This window comes from Caloenas nicobarica, chromosome 12 (genome assembly GCF_036013445.1).
Source record: "Caloenas nicobarica isolate bCalNic1 chromosome 12, bCalNic1.hap1, whole genome shotgun sequence".
Taxonomy (NCBI): domain Eukaryota; kingdom Metazoa; phylum Chordata; class Aves; order Columbiformes; family Columbidae; genus Caloenas; species Caloenas nicobarica.
In genome coordinates this window covers 12,385,905-12,409,644 of record NC_088256.1, presented here as the reverse complement: position 1 = coordinate 12,409,644, position 23,740 = coordinate 12,385,905, and the positions used below count along the sequence as shown (strand labels likewise).

At 35.7% G+C, this 23,740-nt stretch overlaps 1 protein-coding gene across 1 annotated transcript in view; it reads left to right on the top strand.

Moving 5' to 3' along the window:
* The window catches only part of RADX (RPA1 related single stranded DNA binding protein, X-linked), a 26,806-nt gene extending 3,066 nt beyond the window's left edge, over window positions 1-23,740 (top strand). Inside the window, exons 3-15 of the mRNA XM_065643189.1 lie at window positions 1,004-1,196; window positions 4,438-4,546; window positions 4,697-4,788; window positions 4,882-5,004; window positions 6,158-6,265; window positions 7,495-7,662; window positions 8,236-8,396; window positions 8,896-9,101; window positions 9,904-9,972; window positions 15,287-15,366; window positions 18,007-18,300; window positions 19,563-19,745; window positions 20,614-23,740. Coding sequence (XP_065499261.1) covers window positions 1,004-1,196; window positions 4,438-4,546; window positions 4,697-4,788; window positions 4,882-5,004; window positions 6,158-6,265; window positions 7,495-7,662; window positions 8,236-8,396; window positions 8,896-9,101; window positions 9,904-9,972; window positions 15,287-15,366; window positions 18,007-18,300; window positions 19,563-19,745; window positions 20,614-20,759 — 1,932 coding nt within the window. The 3' untranslated portion in view covers window positions 20,760-23,740. The remainder of the gene's footprint in view (window positions 1-1,003; window positions 1,197-4,437; window positions 4,547-4,696; window positions 4,789-4,881; window positions 5,005-6,157; window positions 6,266-7,494; window positions 7,663-8,235; window positions 8,397-8,895; window positions 9,102-9,903; window positions 9,973-15,286; window positions 15,367-18,006; window positions 18,301-19,562; window positions 19,746-20,613) is intronic.

The window sequence follows — 23,740 nt, the reverse complement described above, 5'->3', positions numbered from 1 at the left end:
TTTACAGAGTTGTGTGTTGAATGACTGTTACTGGATAAAAGCCAATGGGATAACAAAAGATGCTATGATATAATGGCTTACTTACAAGGATGCATGGTTCGTGAATATGAGAATGGACTAACAAGTGTTGATTTGTATAATCTCTGTATTGAACTTGGAATAAGGAAAAGAGGATTTTAGAAGCAGCAAGGGGGAAAACATGAAGTGTTAGATATGTTCAAGAATTTGAACATAAAGAGAGTGCATGGTAATATGAGCAAAAGCAGATGATCGTTTGAGGCTGACAGATAAATAGATAAAATGAAGCATTTTGCTAGAGATAAGATTTTTTTCAGTAGATTGCAACCATTTAAGACAATTTTAAGACTGTTTAAAAATCTTTTTTACTGCTCAGTGATCTGCTCAGTTTTGAATTTAAAGTTCACCCAGTTTAAAAAAAAAAATTGGGTAGAAATCTTTGTGAGAGAAACTTCAATGAAAGACAGTGGTTTGCAATGCAGATTGTTTTCTGCATTTTTTTTTCTTGAAAATCAGACTTGTATCACGTTTTGATCAAAAATTTTTAACACATGGTCCTGTAACATCTCAACTTCCAAAATACGTTTTTTTTCTTCATGGATATTTTGAAATTTTATTCTAAATACAGAATTCTCTCTGATAAAGAAAAATCTTTTCAATATTGTTTCTTGTACATGGTATTTCCCCAACCTCCTTTAAAAACCATAGATTGAAACTGGCGTCACCTACCATTGCTGAGCACTGGAAAGATAAGAGTTTGGGCTGGGGTGGTTGTGGAAGAATTCTTTTGTGGAAATTAGGGATTTCTTCAACTCTAGTATTTAGTACAAGTTCTGGAACATACTCTGCATCCTTTTGTAATCATCAGAGAAATTGTTCATGAGTTAAGTAGCTGATGCATTACCCAAAATAAATACATAGCTTCATCTTTTATTTATCATTATTCTGGTATTTTGTCTGATTTTTTTTTTTTTTTTTTTCCCAGGCTTACTTTGAAGTTGCTGATGCTTCAGGCATGATGTCAATGGTTTTATGGAACTCATTATGTCCTGAATGGTATAACAGCATGAAGGTTGGCACAGTACTTCTTCTTGAACAGTACGCTATCAAAACCAGTTACCCATTTAAAACACAGCCAACCCCAGGGGATTCACAGATGAAGAGATTTGCTACAATTGGTTAAGTATTGCAGAAACCTGTTTTGATTCAATGTAGCTGTAAAAAGGTAGCTCTTCATAGAAATAAAACTGAAAGTGATCTATTGCTGAGACTAATTGATAAGGTATATATCCTTAAATATTAGCACTGAAAGGTGTCTTAGCATCTAAATTTTTATTGTTCCCTGTTTACGTTTGGATCATGTCTACAAACTCTATACCCACCCTTATTTAAAAATAAATTTAAAAAATCTAATCCCTCATTTCAAGTATTGGGATCATAAAGACAAGCGTCTGGTACTGAATTTTAACTTGAGTCTACTTCCTGATTAATAATATAGATATTATTTGTGCACTGCTCATACCTTCATCCAGGACATTGAAGCACATTGTCACCTGGTCTGACTTTAGATTTTAGCATATATGGTCAAGGCCTAGAGTGTCGGCAGATCTCCACTGAATAAAAAGTTGCATTGATGACTGCTGCCTGTGCTGGAACAGAGCACCATGGGAGTGAATATGTGAAGAATATTCCTTGGCTAGGAGAAAGTATTTTCTTACTTGCAGTTGTTTAGTATGACAGATACACAAAGGAGCTATGCTAAAGAAATGAAAGTGTCACAATATAACACTAATAGCTTTTCCAAACGACGTTGGGTCAACATTTCTTTCTCTGCTACTTGTCTGAACATGAGTTCTTTCCCCTTTTGCGCTCTTACACTCAGAACAAAATGACAGCCGACATTCAGAAAATTCAGATAACTTCCTTAAAACAAGCAAATACATGTGTTAGTGAAGGATGATGTATGTGTAACTTATTAAGGATGACAATTTCCTGATGTTGTTGCTGCTGTACACAAAAATAAACAATATTTTCAGGGCTAGAAGCAGTGTATTCTTTGCCTAATATATCTTTGCCTTAAAACCACATCTTAATGTCTGAAGTGTTTCTAATGAGTTGACAGGAGAGAGAAATGTTTAGCCAGGAAGGGAAGTTTGTGAGGGGAGTTGATGATAATTACAAGCCAGCCTTGAGAACAATTTTAATTGCCACAAAACCTTTATATAGGAAAAGGACAGAAAAAAATATGCTGTCTGAGGTGACTTTTTGGGCAAATATCACTTCGTTTTAATGGCTTCATTCACAGTACACTACTGATTTCTGCAAGCATTGTTGACATAGACATGTTAACACAGAGATCAAAATGGAAAATTGGGCCAATGGGCTATAAATGGTAATAGAAGTGTAATGGAAGAATTAAAAATCAGTCTAAAGTGCCATGGTGTGTTTTCAGACCACAGATAAACTGTAGAAATTACTAATCTTTGGTTCATATCAATGTATTTACAGTATCTTACGTCTTTTCTCAGCACAAAGCTCAGAATTCTGTCTTAATATGAACTTAGAAAGCACATAATACCATGCATTGATTGATCTTATACCCATATATCCTGTGAAAAGAGAGTCTAAAGGGAACTGAATATCCAGAAAAATTTCTAGAGAAGGTATAGAATTGAGTTTATGCAACTCCTGGTATATGGGGATTTTTTTTTTTTCTTCAGGTGTAGTGAAATTTAATGCCTCACTAATTACTCCATTAATATAAATATGTCTGTATATACCCAATATGGGGCGATATTTAAGTGGGGTTTTTTTTAAACATATACAATGAGTGCTCCAGAAGTTCTTCAGCTAGCCAGTTAAAGCAATCAATTACACTGAATTGCTTAAGTAACAATTACTTTTTTCATCATCTATTTCCAGTTTGTAATTCCATCAAATCTCAGCTTTCCAGTGCTTCCTTACAACCATTCACCTGTAAATGTAAAATGTACCTGGAGGGTTAACAGGGCCACAAGGGAAAGGGCTTTCCTAATTAAGAGTTCTTGCAAGACAGTGTGCTTCTGGCTTATTCCTAGATCTCTGTGGAGCAAGTTCTGCATTGCTTGCTTCTGTTTGCAGCTGCAGCATTGTATGACATGCTGAGGGCTGCTGTTCTAGGACCCAACACCTTTAGAGCTTAAATAGTACCAACACCTTGAATGCCACTGCTGGGCAATGTTGCATTTCACAGATCACTGAATTTATGTGGTACCGATGAAAACTGCTGTTTCAAGTAGCCCGGACTGACCTTAGATTTAAATCATCCCAGGGTATAGTCCTGAGTTGAGTATATGACTTCCATCTCAAAATGATGAAGCAATTGGTAGTTTTGATGTGTGGGAAAGTTTTGTTTTCAGGAATTTTCTCTGAGATACTGTCCTAAAACACCATATGCAAAGCCACAATTGTCCTCAAAATACATTTCTAGAAAGCAGCAGCCACAAGAAAGTTCTTAAGTAGAGGGCCTGATTTCAAGTATAACACCTTCCTCATTTTGCACTGCTAGGTTCAGGGGACAGATGTGATTATATAAATGATTTTATATATTATTTATACCTATTTAATTACTTTTCTGGGGTTGCATTATTTGAATAATTCCTTGCCCAAACCCAAGCATCTTGTAGAAACTTCATCAGAATCTGTCTTTTGTCACATCCGCAAGTTTTGTCTTGTTATGAGAGAAACAATACAAGTACCGCCTTGTGTATTCTAGATGCTGAAGCCATTCCTCCTCTATTTTTTATCTGGTTGCGGAATCCCACACTTCCCCCAGTGCTCCACCATGTTTGCTATTCAGCATTTAAACAGTCTGCTTGATAAATTATATTTTTCAGGTGCTATAAGGTAGACATGAGAAGACCTTTTGTTTTCCGCCATGGCGTATTTCTATCTTATTAATAACTACCTGAACTGGTATCAGATGTGGAAGTTCTCATTTGCTAATTTTGTCTTCTGTTTTACTTCGTTTTCTGCAAGTCAATTTTAGATCATGGTGACATTTGAGAATGAAACTAGCATAAGAAGTACTTCATATCTAATCAGTATTGTGGTATTTGTTTCTGGTTTTTAAAATAGCTGGCTGGATTGGACTAACTGGCTCATGTAGGGAATTGGAAAGTTTAACATTGCTCAGATTATAAAATGCATTGTTGAATACTGTACCTGAACTCCTTACTTTACTTTGATGGGAACATAAAGTCAGAGGAATGGATTAATAATTTCACAAGCAGTGAGACAAAGTTGGAATGTTTCATTTAAGAAACTTTACCCTGGTTTTTTTATTATTATTATTATTATTTTTTAAAGTTGGTTTGGTTTTGTCTTTTAGTTTGTACTCATGCCTTAAATGTTACTGACTTTTTTTTTTTACTTTGTCAGAAATCAGCCTTAATGTTCGACACCCTCCAACTAAAATAAGTATCATTCCAGAAGAAACGGTTAAGCCAGAGTGGGGATTACCTGAAGTTAAATATCGGTTTATCACAAGGTAAAATAGAATCTTGTTGGGTTTTGAGCTAGAACTTAAATTTACATTAAACTGAATGTTAATTGGAAATGCTTTTTTGAAAAGTTTCTGAGAAAGCTTTATGTTTTGTTATTAAGAAATACCTACATTTTTGTTCTGTTTTGGTTTTAGGTCAGAACTGGATGACTTACCAAACAATCATTCCTGTGATGTTATTGGTCTTGTGACATTTGTGGGAAGGGCTGAACGAGCAAGAAAGAGAGGTTTTTCTATAAATATGACTTTCAAAATTTATCAAACAATTTTTAACTTTCTGAATAAATGCTAATTGATTTTTCTTAATTTTTTTTATGTAGAACATGGTGAAGACTTCTGGCTCTATCGTTGGGCACATGCCATTGATGGGACCTCAGACCAACCATTCATACTGGAATTATTTGCAACTTCTCAGCCAGATGTGTTTGAGCGTATTCACCCAAGTATTCATCTCTTTCTAATACTTATTAATAATTATAGTATTTTTCTAGTTGGTTGCTAATTTCAAATTCTGAGTATAATTGCCACTGAATTAAAAATTGCCATGGTTTATCTCTTCAAACAGAAAATAGCAGATCAGAAATTAAAATTTAAAACAAAAAATAACTGGTTTAAGTATTTGAACCCCATATCATATTGCAATCTGCCAGTTGGTCTAAGCAAATAGCTGGGCAACTGGGCCTGAGGCTCATCTGATCTCATTAATTTCAAACAGAAACATTAAGCACCTGGAGCAACATCTCTTGCATCAGAGACAAATAAAGAAGGCAGCTGGTCAAATCTGTTATGCCTTTTGTTCTGTAAATAAGTTTGGGTTTTTTTTAATAGATGGGAATAATTTAAGAGGATTGGAGGAAGGGAGAGGTAAAAGTAGAAAAGCTTCATTTATTTGAATAAACATTTTTTTTGCCAAACAGCATTCGTCACCCAGCTGTGTTAGTTATTGCATGTAAGCTAAAAATTATACATTTCAAACTGGGGAATCCTTAATTAAGGATTTTAAAAGAGCTTTAAATATTTCTTCTTGCTTTCTCTCTCTTCTCCTCCAAGCACTCATTCTTCCATTAACACTGGTTGATGTCACCTGCAGTGTTTGTATTATATGATGCAGGACCAGCTGCACAACCCTGTTAAGATTATGGCTGCATTCATTTTGAGTGTTCTGGGGAACTGGCAGAGAATGACATTCCAGTGTTTAACTGAGACATTAACAAAAGAGTGACTTTGTACTCTGTTTAGAAGTTTTGCAGTGACACATCATGATTTCTTGTGCTGTCTGTGATTTTGTGCTTTTTATCCATAAGAAACACAACCATCTAATATGGCTTCATTGATATCCTTCCTGATGAAGTATCTCATGTTTTAGTCCTAATATATATGCTGAAATTTCCTTGCAGTTATTAAATTGAAAATTTAATTACACCTCCAGATTGTAATTTATAACGGAGGCTCAATGCATGCTGAAGCATTTGTAGGTTAGGAACTAAAATGTCTTGTTTAGAGCATTTACTAAAATTAATCCAGTATGTGTCGGTCTTAACATTATAAAATCAATGAAATATCAGGAAAAAAACTGAAGGGTTTTTTTTTCTCCAGTGACATATTTGGTGTGTACACAGATGAGAGTGGTACGGGACCCTGCTGAGAATCCTTCCAGCACAATTTACCTTACGACTTCCAATGAAAGCCAAATTTTCATTACAGGTAACTTAAACTAGTTTTAGTTTTACGTGGTTCTTATCTTATTTCTTTGGAAAGGGTATTTTCATTTTACGATGAAATAATCGTTGCATAATATTAGTTTCCCTGTCAGAAATGACTTGGAATTAATAATGAAATACCATTGCAAAAAAAGAAAGGCAAATTGCATTTTCGTGAGGCATTTAGGGGTGTTATCTTATGAAAAGTACCTAATTATTAGGTTAAGTCATATGTTTACTAATTCATTCAGACTGTTTTAATCCTTTGGTAGTGTAGCAATACAAATTACCACTTCCTGAAAAACAACTTATAGTTGCCCTAAATGTATTTTAGGTACCCTTTTCCACCAAATATTTGGAGAGCTATTATGTTTCATCTTTCCCAATGTGCAGGGCTTATGATGTGGGAAGGGCCATGGCGCTGGGCTGCACTGCAGGAGCATTCCTTCTAGTCTTGTTTGGTCTTGTTTGAATACTCCCATCTGCAGTTACCATACTCTTTCTGGTCCTGTGGCACTGTACACTAGATACCACCGCTTAGCGTGTCACAGACAGGACCTGGCACAGCTGTTCATAGTTTATTTGCTCTTGAATCAGGAGGCAGATTATAGCAACATTGCAGGCAAGTGACGCACTGGCCTAATTGCAAGGGAGTACAAGATGCAATAGGTGTCTCTTTCCTGTGTTTATCCAGCTCATTTCTTCAGTGTTGCTAAGATACCAGGCTGAGATCTCTTTCAGTTCACAGCTTAGAGATAGACCTTATCAGATTACAATTTATTTGTCAAAACTGGTATTTAGTCCGTATCTTGGTTTTAAACCACCCAACAATGAATACATACCTTGCCAATTACCTGTCAGTAGCAATCTTTGCTGAACCCTATGAAGATGATTTATCTGCTCTTTCCTGCTAATAAACCAATTTCTGATCAGTTTATTGTTTTGTATGCTCCCATGAGAAAGTATTCTAGTAGCATTTTTGCTGGTTGTTTTGTCTCTTTCTATTACTTAGCATTTGTGTAACTTTCTGTGTCAAATGCAAGTGTTGGTCAAGGAATTCAAGATAGCTGTTTCGTAAAACACTGTTGACTAGTGGAAGGATGCCTTTTGTATTGTCTAGTCCAGTTTTTCTTAACTTGTTTTTTCTACGTAGTATTCAGTATAGTTTCAAGATGAGAATGGATGACAGTAACCTGCTTTGGTTTTGACATCTGATTATTTTTGTTTTAAAAGGGTGGCACAAGGGCCAGCCATACACCAAGGATACCAAAGTGAAAAACTTCATTCAGTGGACTAAAACACAAAGTGAAGCTGATCAAATGAAGAAAACTGTCATTGGTGGCTATTATCCTTTTCCACGACCTCCAAATAACTTTTTGAAATATTGTAAAAACAATAAAGGTATCAAACTGTCAAATATCTTCAAGATTTCTAGCCTTTTTCAGCTCAGTCTTACTCCAAGCATTTAAAGCATCAGTTAAAAAGCAAGACAGTTACTATTAGTTATTACACAAATTTGTAATGTCATTTAAGAAAAATTCCTTTTCATGGCTAAATGTAGCATAGGTGAAATCCTCAGCCTACAGGAAGTGTCATGGCACCATTAGCTGCAGAAGGACTGTAGCACCTTACATGAGCTACGGATCTGCCCAGAAGTTTTAGTCTGAATATTGTGCTAAATCAGAATGAAAGATAGTTATGTTGTCTTGTGACAGTGAATTAGAAGTTTCACCTGAAACAAATATTGTGACGTCTGATAATGCATACTAAAAGATGCTAAAAAGGTTTATTGATTATGGTTTAAATTTTTTTCCGTGTGATGAGAAGAACAAAAATATTTTAAATTCTTCCAAAATGTAATTTTAAATCAATTTAATATTTAGTAACAAATTATCTTTTCTTTTGAGTCTTGCATTCAGACATTTTGATGTTGTATTTCTTTAAAATTCATCTATGGAAATTTCTTTTTTGCAGTTGAATTGGTTTTGAAAACCATAGGTGAAACAGGGAAAGAGATTGAAGACTTGCACTACAGAGAACACAAGCGCATTGCTGTTCAGGGAATAATCAGTGCCATAAGATACATCAGCTGTAGCAATGCTGCTGAAGAAGCCTCAGGACTGGAACTTGTTCAGGTGCAGTATTTGAGAACCAATGCTGTAGCACTTAAGCAACTATGATCATAATTAGAATGGAGAGTTTTGCATTTGAGTTCAGAACCTAGGTACATTGTCTCTTGATAAACTTCATTTCCTATGTTGAGAGCAAAAGTTTTGAAAGTCATAATTTAGAACTTTTTGAAAAGCAGTGATTCAGTGCTTTTCTGAAAGCATTATGACAGTCCTCCGTAAAACTACGTAACTGTTTAGAAGTTACTAATTTGACTGCATAACGTAGTGTTAATTAGAATGTGGGAGAAGCAACTACTGTGACATACTCATTCCCACTTTCTAGACAGAATTTATCTTACTCGTATGATTAGAAGATAATTTCTGCTAGATATAACATGATTTGCAGAAAGTAGAGTAAATTGTTCTTTTCCATTAAAAGTCACTTTAAAACTTGCAGGTTTTAGAGTTGGAAGCAGTAGCTTTAAGTGGTTTGAAATGCTTAAACAATTAACTGTTGTTGCAGAAAGATACTTCTCAGTGTCCTGAAAGTTCTGCTATGTCCAAAGAAGACTGTGTTTACAAGGAAAAAGCCACCAGCCTTCAAAATAAAGAAGTCAAGTCTTCTCTTGGGCCACTTTGTGCTCCTGGGGAACATCAACACCAAGCTCCTCAAGCAAAAAGTTCAGTCAAGAGAAAGATACCACGCAGATTAAATACAGATGCAGAACAGTAAGCTCTCTTTATAAATATGTTGTGGATCTCCTAAATAGTGGTCATGGAAATTAGTTCAGAACCCAAGCCATAGAAAATATGTAAGAAAGCTTTAAAAGCTTATTTAGTTTAATGTGTAAAAGGTAGTTAGGTACTTTTGCTAGCATCAGGTGATGACAATTATACTGTTCAGGCTAATGAAGGATTGATCAAAGCAGGCGTCTGGTTTGCAATGCTCTCTTCTGATTAATACTTACATGACTTTGTTGTTAATCTCAGAGATTTGAGGTAAAAGTAGTAAGGAAATGGATAAGAGAAAATAATTTGGCTGATACATCCGTATTAGGTTGAATAGTAAAATATTTGCTTGTATAATATTGCCTTTTGTTGCAATGTCTGTGCAAAATCTAGTGTACCCATACTTAGTATTAAAAGCCTGATGTATATATTGACAGTTTTAATGTTGCAAAAATCTAGACAGTCACGTCTTTTTTTTTTTTAGTGGATTTCTCTTGCTGCAAAGGGTATCTTTTTCTTCTTGACTTTTCACATCCAGAAGTCATAATGTGGGAAGAGTGTGGATATTCAGAATATTTTGAGGGAAAATGAGATGAAATATAATTCAGATTGAATGAAAATTCAAGACTAAGGAAACTCTGGTGAATAGAAGTTCTGTCTTGGCAGCGTTACAGCAAACTCGTTAGTGGATTTTGAGTGTCTTAGGTGCATTCTGCCTGCAAGAAAAACAGGCATGTTCTTTGCTTTGTGTATTTTCATGTAGCTAAATACTGTAAAATAATGGTGAATTTCCTACTTTAAGGGGAAGTGCATCTGTTGTTCCTGTATCATCTCACCCCTATTTCACACGGTCTGCAAGAAGAAAACTTGGGTGAGTTATGTGAAGTTAATTATGTTGAATAATTTCAATGATAAAACGAAGATATTTGAAGTGAAACTTTTACAGGACAAGAATCTGTATGGAAGTGAAATGAAAGAATGGATCAGTGTAGAGTTCAGTATTTTCTATTCTCTTCCTCTGCACTGATTCTAGTTCAAATATATTGGATTATTTTATTCTGAAACATAACTTTAAGTATGTTATTAAGCATTTTTACATTTATTTTATATATACCTACATACATATGTATACACACATATATTTACATATTTTTACATTGTTACTAATGCTACCTAGGGAATATATCATAACAGGGGTCCATCATGGGAAGCAGAGTAGTCTTTGTTTCACCGAGGTAACAGTTCAAGTAGGAAAGTCAAAGGTAGGCGGGGGGATGCTTGATGAGCAACCAGAGTGAACAATGTAACAGCATTAATGGATTTGCCAGTGGTGGCTAAGCTATACATGATCCTTGGTGCTACAGATGTGTAAGTATAGTTGTCCCTGAGAAGTCACTTGGCTCCTACCACTACCTTACACTCAGTCTTTACTGAACTTGGTTTAGATCCAGAGGAGGATATTTTTAAAAAAAATCCAGGTAGCAATTTCAAATCCAGATTGCTGAGAAGTATGGAACCTAATGAAATAACTACAAATGGGAAATTATTAAGAAAACTGAATGAGTGTTGTTGCTAGTCTAGGGTAAGAAGCTGGTTTCTTTCATGGGTTTTGTTTAAGGGCCATAAATTCTTGTCATTTGTTCCAAACACAGCTCAGGTAACTTGAATGTTTGAATACTTCGGTGTCAATAACTTCAGATGTCTGGGTTTTTTTGGCAGTGGTGATTTGGGCTTGTGTCGTGAGTCGGTATGCCCCTCAGTTGCCTTCTTGGTTTACTTTTAGCACCTCTTGCCTCCTCCTAAAACAAAGAATGGTGGTGCCCAGGATATAGCAATAATACTAATGACAGAGTTCATTGTAAGTGGTTACCCATTCTACCAGTATTACTGCCCTACAAGCATACCTGTTTTCTTGAAAAACATTTATTGGAAGCTAAGTTCGAAAAGTTTTTTCTGTGGGATAAACAAGGCTCTTTTGAGCCCACATATCTCGTTTCCTCTGGTCTTCTTGGTAGATGCAGCATTTTCTAGGGAAAGGGTTGCCTGGCTCTGCAGCCCATTCATTAAAAGCGTGACACCTGGCTTTGAGGTCACATCTCTGCAGGTGGTGCAGGAATTTGCAGGGACTTGTGACACAAATCCATAGGAAAATCAGGAGATTTTTAGAATGTGAGGAATCCTATTTTCTTTTGCTTGCTGAGAAATGTTCCATTTTTTCTTGGGGGTGGAGGGTGGGAAGAATGTTTTCTCCCCATTTCTTAAAAGTGAAAGCAAAAAGTTAAGGCATGTTCACTTTGTTCTCTGCTTTTCTCAATCTGCTACTGTCCTTGCTACCTGTGTGTCCACTCTATGCCATTAGTGCTAGAACCCCAACTAAAGGAGGAGAAAGTCTGTGTTGGATTATGGAAAGCTGTTTCACTCTATATAATTAAAAGGTAACTTGTGCATTTTTGTAATTAACTATGAAGGTGTGCTGAATTCTCAAAATTGCAGAGGAGAAATAGAAAGTTAGCCTGACATACCTTAAAATTGCATTGTTTTCTGTTCTGTTGCTTAGAAGTAGCAGAATGTCAGCTCTCACTGAAATGTTTTAATACATTGGTGAAATAACAACATTACAGATATATTTTGAAGTATATATTCTAGCTTTGATTATTTTATGTCAAGTATTTTGTGCAGTTTTTCAGCATGTTGCATTTTTAAAGTTTTTTTGCTTTTAAACAGTAAAAGCTTATTTTAAGGCTCTTTATTGACAGCCTCAGTTCCTACATTTCTGAGGTAACTTATTTATCTGCTTATAAAGGTTTTCGGAAAGAACAAGGTAAGAGGAAACTGATTAATTTAATATTATTGTTGATATTTCTTTCCTTGCTAGTAGAGAGATTCAACATGTACTTCTAAGCATTTAATATACCCCAAATTAGTGTAATTGATAGTTTATTGTGAATGGTGAAAGATCAAAAATTTCAGAAAGGCTTATTTTTATGTGGAAGTGAAAAAAACCCACTAGTTTTCTTAGAATTTTAATCATCGTAAGTTTAGCAGTGCAGTTACCATGGAGTTGCTGGTGCTCTACACGCTCACACTCTGCACTGCTTGAAAGTAGCTTGTTTGTATGCTTCTGTCCTTGCAGCTTCTAAATGTTTGTGTACCTTAGACCCCTTTCTCCTTTTTCCCTCCCCTCTGATGAGAACTAAGGGATGGGGATTCTATAACACAGGGAAATTCAGCTTGAGGTTTGCATGGCTGGAAGTTTCTAAGAATTTGACTTTTTCTTTAGACTTTTTCACGTAAATCAGATTTTTTTTCAGGGAGAAATTCGTAGACATCAGCAATCAGTTTGTGTAGGCTTGTCAAATTATTGTAGAAGGCTGTTTGGTTTCTCTGTTCCCTGCCACAGTAGATGCATATACTGTAATGGTGTCATGACAGTTGATTTCAAACCAGTCTAGAAAATAAGGCTTTTACCAGTTATATCAGTGAGTGGGCTGTTTTGTTGTTTTGAGAGACTTTAATTCCTTGCATCATTTGGGCATAGCTGCAAGTTATAAGTATTTTCTTTGTTAAGTCTTTTTATCACATTTAGTCCCAGGACTTAGGAAATAGGTGTAAAGCACAAGACATGCTTATTTTCCCAATATTTTCTAAAAGTATTCATCCGCCTTCTATTTTGATTAATGTTATTTTTGCTGACAATACTTTAAAGTAGAATGATGGAAAAGGTGAATGCCAGTGCATCTGGAAATACTGATTAAAGGCTGTTTTGCCAGTGGGCACCTGTGAAAAGGGGAGGCTGCAGAATGCAGTCTGGGAATAGCAAGTTTGGCGCGGCACAACTTCTTGTAAAGCTGGCGGAGGCAAAATAGGAGTGTGGGCGTTTTGATGTGCAACAGCCACAGGATATTGCAGTAAATGGGAGGATTTGGGTTGTATCGAGTGGCTTGCAGGCACACTGGCTGGCAAAGCAGCATATGAACTGTGTGTGTAGAGGAGCAGGTTTAACTTCTGATCCTGTATGCACACAGCCAGCACAAAGCCATCCTGTAGGAATAACATGTTGGGCAGGTAGGAGAAATCATCCCAGCTACGGTTCTGTGAAAGAAGTGGGCGCAAGTCGTGGCAAGTCATTTTCATATTTTTCAGAGGTTCTGCTAGGTCTAACTCAGAGCCTATTCACCTCCAAAACTAGACAATTTTAGAAGAGAAAGAAACCATCACTGAAATATCAACTTGTCAGCAGTATGACCTGGTTTAATCCTCTGCTTTAATGAAGAGGGAAGTTGGCATGTATTGAACTTGACACATTGATTTCTGACCTGTCCTTTCCTGACATTGTGCAAGGCTTTTATGTCTCTTGTCGAGCAGTCCAAGTCTCAAAAGTGAGAATTAGTTTTGTAGGCATTAATTTTTTATTAGACTACTTTTAATAATTTTGAAGATGTCTTCCAATGGCATGACAGTGCATTAATATAGCTGGCATGTAAATGTTTAATTTATTGTTATGCATACACAGTAATTACTTTCCATGATGGTTCTTGTAAAAGGAATTAATTCTTTGTAAGACACTATTTTCATGGAAACATTCTTTTATCTAGAAATAATGCCATAGGAAGCACAATGTAGTTACTGAATTATCATTTTAGAAAGAGACAGACTTTCCTGCTACCTTTCGTCAGAAAACATAAAAATACTACTGCATAAACTTAGATCTGACATCTTGCATGTATCTTTCTGAGGTTGCCCTGGACCTCAAAAATTGAAAAATACTTACGACTACAAAGTCACATAGAAGCACATACAGGTTTTCATTTACCAACATTTTCAACACAACTCTGCTCAGAAGCTTGAGTGGGTGGTGGAAAACAAGTAGGGTCAGGCTGCTTTAAAGTTCTTTATGTGGCAGCTTTTTATGTTTACAAATTTAGGTGGCTGAAACCAGTTGCACAGTTTGCGCTGCTTAAATGAGTATTTGTTTGTGCCCAGAGTCAAAGATCACAAGAAGGTTGCTTCAGGACTTAGCCCATACCACAATGATAGTGCATTTCATAAAGTGTACTTTCATTTCCAAAAAACCACAATGTAGTTCCTTTTAGTGATTCAGTAGATTTTTAGGTATTTTCAATTTGTTATGAAACATGAAATTTTCAAGATACATCCTAGTATGAAATGGGAAAAATAGCAAAGAAACCTGTAAATCTTTGTGACAGAAATATAGGATGTCTCACTAAAGAGCATGTTCATCTTTGATTCCTTTTTCACTATCTATATATTGTCCATGTGTATTTGCAGGTAGAATATTTTATTAGCAGCTGTTTTGGTAGTCTGTAATTTTAGTGGTGGCTTGACAAAGTCTTGCCTATGTCTCAGTTGTTTGTGATGGAAGATAATCAAGATAGTCTTTTTTGTAAGTTTATCCAGACATCATGGTGTGTTTTATAGTAAGAGGAATGGAGCAAAGAAAGAAAGAAATGGGCCTAAGAGCTTATTTTACCATATCATCGTTGCAGATTATCTGTAACATTTTTCTCCAGTATAATATCCTAGGTCATTCATTAGAGATTGTTCGAGAATAGTTGCTTACCATTAATTCAAAATTTCATGGTCAAAAATGAAATTATAACAAATAGCTAGTTTGCTTGATTGAACTGGTTGTTACAACAGGGTAGTATGGCAAAGGAAAAGATATATTTGGAATTTCTCTATCATTTTGGATTCTGGAGTGACAATGCAGCTGCACTCATGCTTTGTTTTTGAGTGCTGCAGGGCGCTGATGTGGACGTGCAGCAGCGTGCTGTGCACCTGCTTTGTAAAATCAAGTCATAAACCTGTTGGCCACCTGTGCTGTTCGGCTTTTAGTGTCACACGTGCTATTTCCAATAGGTGCCCAGTAGAGGGCAACATGCACTGCGTTTTGAGTGTGAAATACTTTCTACTTCATAAAGCAAAGAAATACAGCACCTGTTGTGCTAAACTCTTTAGAACTGATTTACTGAACCTTGTAGGTCTCATTATGTAAAGCTGCTATTTTATGTCTCGTGATATGAAACCAGGTAGTAGTGCTCTCTCATTTGAGCTTGTATCATTTATCACTAGAAATCTGTCAAGATTTGAAGTTTTGCTGCATAGTGTTTGAGGTTAAATACGTTTTAAATATATATATATGTACAATAACTTTCTTTTTATAGCTTGAATGAATTTCAACAGGAAGATTTTGTGCAAGATAAAAATGGACAGGCTGTATCAGACAGTGTACAGCACCGCACAGGTATGTTGCAAATAGTTGTTACATTAACCTTGGGAGGTTTAAGCCTGCTTCTTGTCTTCAGGTCCAAAATATGCAACAAAGACCCTTATAACCCTTGTTTGTCAAGACAGCTCTTCCGTTCATCTGGCTGCATCACCCTCTAGGGAGACACTGTGGTCAGTATGTGGTTAATGTTCTGCTCAGTCATGTCCCCTGCGTTCTAAAGGATGGCTGGAAGGACAGTGTTGGGCTGTTTTCCAGAGTGGGGAATACGTTCTCTGTGTTGGTTTGTACAAGTTTTAAGTTAGTTTTGTACCTCAGGAACACTGAGTAGGATAAGACTTCACATTTTCTGTTGATGGCTTTCTTGCTGTAGCGATCTGCAAGTGATAAAATTGCCCCTATCTGGGAAGGTAGTCTCAAAGTGATGTGAGTACCTGATTAAAAAGACAAATACAAGATGTGAGAGGAAATGGATGAAACTTAGAAGCCAGTCATAAGTATGATGTTTGGTTTAGGGATTTCTCTCAGTTAATATTATTAATTTTTTCTTGCTTCCTCTGGAATTGAAAAATAAACTCATGTTTTATGCGGTTAGTATTTTTGGATAAAGGAAGAAGTCTAATTTGTTGGTTATCATTATGTGCAGCTTGATCTGTTTTTTATTTGATTCAAATATTTTTACATGTCTTCCTCTTTTCAAAGCTGACTGGATACACTCTGAGCCATGTAATTTTATCTAAAATGCTTAACATCTGTCCCAAAATTAAGATCTGCCAATTTACTTCCGTGTATAGCTATATTATGTATGAAGTTGTCCATCCTTTCATTTTTGCCATTCATGTTAATTTAGGAATGACCTCAATAGGTTTTCTTTGCAGCTTATTGATAATCATAGAATCATAGAACAGAGTAGATCATAATGACCTACTCCATTGTGCTGCTTCAAAGCACTAGAAATTATAGTGAATTTTCCCAAATGTTTAATATATTAAGAGACTGAAATGATGAGGAAACTTTCAAATTGGAAAAAAAAATTGTATAGGTAATTGTTTAAAGTGAAATTTTATACCAGAGAGAGAGTAGTCTCAGGTACTATGTAGAGATCTGTTCTTCAAATGTGAGAAAACATATCCATAAGCAAGTTTGATAATTAGTCTTCGATGAAATTTTTTGTTGCTTTTAAAAACAAGAAATCAGCTTGACTGCTCTTATTTGAAATTATTTTACAGGAATTTCTGGTAGCTGTCGTGTTTGTCGTGCTATTCAGTTACTCTCTCTAGAATTGCTGGGATATCATGTAGATCTCATAACATGAATGAATGTATGTGGTTTCAATGAGTTGATTTAAAAGGTTGCTTTAAAAAAAAAGGATGTGAAATGCTTCAGTAGTAAAGAAATCTTGCATTAGATACATTTGGACACTTTTCTTTAGATATTTACATCTAAAATACAGATATATGTAGATGCTTTTATTCTTAAATTAAAATGTCACGTACACTGATATTTCCTCACTGCATGTGAAACACTGTTCAACTTCAGCTGGCTGATATTTTGAGTGTAGTCCAAAATAAATGAATCAGTCTCTCATGTAATGTAAGTATGCAATAATTATATGAATATGTTAGTAAATGTAGCTACCAAACATATGCACATATTTTTCTCACATAACATCAATCCTACTGGCAGTATTATTAGTCTTGTATAAAATCCTAATTGTTTAGCTGACGCTAGTTTTATCTAAATAACAGCATGTTTATATTTTGCTTAGCAAACCTGCTAATTATGGTGTATGTATCAAAGTGAACACTTTTCTGTGCTGTGTCCCATCAGATTTTGAAGATACCTTATATTTGCGGTATTCCGAGATTGTGTATCAATTACTTAAGTATCATATACTTATTTTTATAAAATGCAAAAGTGTTACTTAAAGTTTTGTATTAATAGTGTTGTTACTGTGGTCCCATTTTTTTCTTAAATACCAGCAAATGAAACTGCCCTAAGCTGCCTCTAGAAGCTATTTATGGGATATATATTTTTTTCTCCTCTCCCTTTATAACTGTGTATTAGCACTGCTGGCACTTCTGTCTCTTAGCAGCTCCATATCATAGCAGCCTGCATCAAAGTAACACTTTCTGAATAGTCATTGGGTAGATGTACAAAAAGAGCCGATACAGAAATCCAAAACAAAATAAATTATTAAAGTGTTACCATTAACAGTCCTTAAGTGACATGTATTAGGAAAGAAGAATGGAGCTGTCATTGGCTGTATAGCAAGAAATTTTAAATGTAACATAGTCCTCAATGTAAGCATATAGTTATTGTGCAAGGGCTGGAAGAGTTCACCTTCACTTGTACCCATTTTAAACTTGTTTTCATGGCTTCTGGCTGTTCATTAAACAAGCTACGTGCTCTCCAAAACCAGGCCACGATGATGCTCTTCATGTGGTGAAATAAGTCTTTTTACTGCAAGTCTCGCCTCTGAGGTTATCTGTTTACTCGTGTTCCAACCCTAGTTTAATTCATTGCATTGTATGTTTTGAACGTTCTGCCATGTCTTTGTAACTGAAATGTTCTAATGAAAATATTTCTCATCTAGCAGACAAGTGATTAGATTCTATGAGCATATAAGAAACCAAATATTTTCCTTGTTTATAACAGACCAAGAAGGAATTAGTGATATACCTGAAACTGAAGAAACTGGAAGAACTTGTGATTCATGGCAGAGTGACCTGTGGGCACAAGTGAAAGACAAGTTAATGAAATATTTGCATCACAGCTCAATTTTTCCAGAAAGCATCCCACGTAAATTTGATTATGTGCACAAAGACTTACTTATGCAACAGTACAACCTTCATGCAGCAGTGCACCAGCCACATGAAACCAGAACAGATAAAAACATCAGTGAGTTTAAAAGTGCCAGTGGCCTTGGGTATTATGAAGTGACAGTTCTGGGTAAGTATTTGGCAGCTCGGCTTCTGAAACAGGTTAAGCAAGGGCAGTATAAGATCTGCATTAACTTGAGAATGACTTGAAGGTTCATCGGAAACTGAACAATTTCTCTAAATTAATTAGTTGGTTCTGAGTATTTTTTGAAGTTTAAAAAATTATTGGCATTTTAGATATTTGTTAAAGTCATTATAGGATAATTTTTACCGGAATGCTGTAATTCCCATTAAAAATACCTTTAAATGACGTGACTGAATATCTTGTTTCTAGTATCACTTTTCATATAATTGCAGTTTTGTGTATAGTTTTATGTGTAGCATTTGAAGAATGTCTGTAGTCCTTAAGCTGTTGATTATTACAGTTAGAGGTAGGTTCTGTTGACTAGTTCAACCAGTCTGACATAATCAGGTAAATTATTCAGTTGCACTTGATTGTCAGTTGACTTTCCTGCCAGAGAGGTATTAATCAGAAACAGTTGTGTTCTTAAAGGGAAAAGGACAACTATAAATGCTTCTTTTGAGCTTTATTCTCATTGAGTTGTTTTTTGAGTACTGTTGCTCCTAAAATGCCATTCTTCCATGCTAGAAAATTAAGGGCTGTATTTTAGCCATACTCATCAACTGCTCTCTGTTGCTTCTGGTTAGCACAAAGTATCAATTGATTGACATTTATTTGCTAAAATATAAATATGCAATTTGATGTGTATCTGTTTGCTAGCATTCCTGTGGAATATTAATCTGCTTGATTTTGTTTTCCCATTAAAAGGAGAATGGAATAGCCTAGCTTAATGATGCTCATGTTAAGTTCCTGTAATTTAAAAGGAAGATTTGCAGAGAAGGTGTTTGAATATTTCCAGTCGTTAAAATCCTGGGACTTATAATATTCAAGACAAAAGTAGCACAATTTCTGCACCACATGCTGTTGCAAAGTTAATTTCTCTGCCCTTGTAGCAGCAATAAAGTTAAAAAGGAGTGTGAAATGGCTTCCAATGTTGGTTTAATATTTTCTGAGCTAACAGCATTGTTAGCCTTAAATCATAGTGTGTTATAACATTGTATCAATTTGAATGTTTTTATGTATAGATATATATAGAGAGAAATACATTTTTAGACATCAGTTACTAATTAATGGACAAAAAACAAGTAAATAAGAATCAATGTTCAGCTTGCGATAGTTTGATTTTTAAAAAGAAGAAGAAACGGTGCGTGAAGTTGCTAGTGGGCTGAAGATGAAGTTTTCTGCTAACGTAAATATTATTTTTTCAACAGGTATAAACCACGATGTGGCAATAGATGTTGCATTTCTTCCACTGTTTTGTCCTGAAGATCCCCACTTATTTCAACTAGAAGACATTCAAAATGATACGTTATTGTCTTGTATGAGTTGCATCTCTGCATGTCAGCAGAAGACTCCTAGCAATGGAAGGCTTCGTGACATGTTTCCACTTTCAAGTGAGACTGGTTTTCACTCCTGTTACTCATTTATCATTTCTGGGTTTATCTTCAAATGCAAGAGCTAATCCCCTCTAGAAATCTCTGTTGTAGGTCAGACACTGTTCACCTCCTCAGTGAGAGAGATGTGAATTCTGTGTGACCACCTTTAGTAAACAGATGTAACGTGGAACTGTCAAGGCAGTTTTTACTGGAGCTGTTCTCATACTCTGAATATAGTATTTTAATATCCTAGTCACAAACTCCTAAATGACCTAGATAGTATTTGCAGTTATTTGTTGCTGCAAAATTATATTGACATAGAGGTCAGTATGTGTGGCTGAGCATGTGAATATTTGGCTTGATTTGCTTTGAAATAGAGTGGAATGTCAGTCAATCCATTTCACTGGTGTCACTTTGAACAGCTGCTTTGATGCAATCTACAGTGCCTATAAAGTGAAGTATTTGCCCGCTATTGAATTATTTTCCTTCAGATTATGCTTCTAATTACTGGCACCTCACAACAAATATGGTGAACACTGTTAATGTGGATCATACTGCAAAGTGCTATATAAGCATCATGTTTTCTTGCACGTTTATATAGATAGACCTGATTTTATTTAAAAACATCTTCAGTTTTCCTTGAATAATACTATGAAATCTGAGAATAACTGATGGTTAAGTAATGCATGTTTCAGCTTTTCTATATCTAAGTTCTGATGCTGTCATTTATAGTGATTGAATTTACTAGTAAAATTCTACCAAAAAAAAAAAATCCCAGTAGGCCAGCATTTAATAGTTAGAGGGAGGTTTTTCACTGAAAGTAAGTTGAACATATACTATACCTTTTTATTGTATGTATACTAAAACACCTTTTCTAAACTTCTAGATGAAATTGTAGAAGCAGCAATGGATCTAGATGGCAAACACGTTGTCTGCATCTTGGACATCTGTCACTTGGGTGATGATAAGGTGGAAGTCTTTCTCAGCAAAATCTACAAGACAGTGGAACCCAGGGTGCTGGACTCAGTGTAATTTAATAACTTATTTTTCAAATTTATATTGTTCAAAGGGAGGGGAATAAAATTGTTGTAACTTGAATACACCCTCTACATATTGCACTTTTCTAGCACTAGCAGACAGAAATATACAATTATGATTCTTAAAGCAATTGGAATTGTCGTCCATGTAACTGAGAAGGATGATTGTTGCCTTTATTTTTCAGCAGTCTTGCAATAGATTGCACAATGTCTTGGTCACTTATGTTCCAGAAGGTTGAACAGGCAATACAGTGAGCTTGTCTTTGGTAGGATACCCAGGAGTATGATTGTCATGTCTCTTTCTCTGCCTGTGCACGTACATACACAGGAAATGTATAAATCGGGGTGAGACCTGAGAAGAGAGACAGGCTTTCCCTGTATTACAGTCAATGTTTGCAAAAGAATTAACTGGCTGTGGTATAAATTTAGGCTGGAAATCAGAGTAAGTTTTAGGATTAGAGCTGTTATGTTCTGTAGTGATCTTTTGTGGGAGCTGCTCGGGGCAGCCTAACTGCTCTTCAGGCTTGAAGCTTACTGTGTTTGGGAAAAGGATGAAACACCTTAGTGCCTTCAGTACCAGGGACTGGAGTCAGTGATCTAAGAAGCCACTTTCAGTTCTTTCAGTTCTTTTTACCTGATCAAGGTCAACTGCTCTGTTTTTATATGTCTGCATTTGTATATACAGCATTGGGTAGTGAGTATTGCACCCAATGGTTTTTAGCGTATTTTATTTATTAACTAAAAAAAAAAAAAAAAAAATTCTATTTTAAAAAAACAAAAGAAAAAACTTTTGTGGAAATTTCTTCTAGCTTTGCAAAAGAAAATCTGTCTTGAAGGAGTGTTTAGCATGGCTCAATACACAGTTTGTCACACCAGTATTTTTTTTTCTGTTGATCACCACCGTCCTCTTTCTTTTTAGTAATAGCTGCATTCTGAGTGCACGAAGGAGCTCAGCAGCTGTGAGAAGCTGCTACTTCCACAACAGCAAGAGGCTCTATAAAATTGTCAACTTTTTACCTGTATACTATAAGTAGCAAGTGGCTCCTGATGAGTTCACAACCAAGTCTCACTTTTTCCTCCCATGTCAAACATTGGCCTCAGATCATTTGTACAACTGTATCCTTAGGAATTACTCTCATGCAGGAGCTGAAACACATTGCTGTTTGACAACTCGTCCATGTGAAATGCTGGTCTCAGTTCAATTCTTTGAGAAGAAGCAATTGCGTTATGGAGACTTGCCAATTAAATTGTACCGTTATTGACCAAAGCCCACAGAGTAAATTTATAGAACAGATTTATTCTTTTGTGGAAAACTTCTAGGCACATTTTACCAGCCTTTTAGTAATTGGGGAGTATCTCTTTCAACTAGTAGCTCACTCATCTGCCCTGGGGGCAGTGGACTTTGTCTTCAGTTCTGTATCCTAACTTCAGTTAATGGTAATTGAAGGAGAAACATAACTATCTATATTATAATACAAGTTTATAGGCAACTTCAGATTAAAAAAATAAGAGCCATAACATTCTAAAGAAGCTGAAAAAATTATTCTGTCTCTCTAGTGTGGTTTACAGTTTAAAAAAGTATTAATGAGAAAAGTTTAATTTAAATTGCACAGTGACTGGAAGTTAATTAAATGTGACTATGTATTGTATGTTTATATTTTGTTCGGATCTTACAGTGTTAGTTCTAGAGCAATGTTTGTCAACCCATGCCCTTCAGAGTACCCTGTAACCTTGCCACAGAGGGCAAAATGAAAACATAGCAGCCTGTGAAAAGCACGGTGTTGCTTGCAATGTGTTATTTGTGTGATTTTGTTGCTTATGGGGTTGTGAAGACGAGAGGCCATTGCTCTAGAGTGAGAAAGATCAGCACCAGCACTTCCTGTACCAAACTGAGCCATGCTGACTGTGTCAGTCGGGAATTTTTATTTAGGTATACTTCAGGTTGAAGTCTAATTTTAATGAAACCGTTATTTCTAGAAGCAATTTTTAAAGTAATTATCTTTGTACACAAGTACTAATGTGGCTAACACTGTCACAGAGCCACGCTATTCAGTCAGTCGAGCCACTCCATCCTTCCCATGCAACAGAAATGCAGCAAAGGCTGTTGGTCGCATTGCACGGCTTACTGTGCTTTAAACGTGTAGCATTAATGATTTCATCCTCCATGTTAGGACTTCCTAACTCTAAAAGGGATATCAGAATACAGTGGAATATGTATAATATGCTCTTGACGCTTTAAAAGATACAGTTTTATTTTATAGAAGTATTGTTTGAATTTTTTCATGGCAAAAGCTGGGAAGGAAAGAGATTTACTCTGGCAGAATGAAGTGCCAATGTTAGAAGCACAGGCTCTTTGTATATAGCTAAAGAATATTCAATGCCTATAGTAGACTTGGAATTTCAATACTCTGGGTCATTCTGTAGAGCCAGTTACTCACCCCTGTAAGTTACACTGAACTAATGTGCCAACTTTAGTTTCTGCAGGGTTGTTAATATCTGGTTCCACCACTGTCACCCTCCTCCCTGCTGAACCAGCACTGTAGCACAGGGACCAAGGTCCTCCCTGCAAAGAAACTATGTACTGTTTTGTTTCACTTGGTGTTTATTGACACAAGTATAAAACCAAAGTATTGTTGATCCTGAGTCTGTCAAAATGTGTTATTTTTGCCATGTTAAACAGAATCTCTACTCCTGCAAAATGTAATAGGAATAATCTTTCTTGCTGCTGTGTATTGCCACTGCTGAGGGCAGAATACTCTCAAAGCACATTCCCTAACTGTAGAATTCATATGCAACCGAAGAACTGTACTCTAAAATCTTACATTTGCATGTTTCTTATGTTTCTAGCATTAATTTCAAATAAAACCAGGGAAGGTAAATTGTATGTAGCTAATGGTACTCTTGAGTGTATAAAACTTGCTAACTCATAGATCTTAGAAGTAAGATCAGTTTTGAATTAATGTGAAATAGAATTAG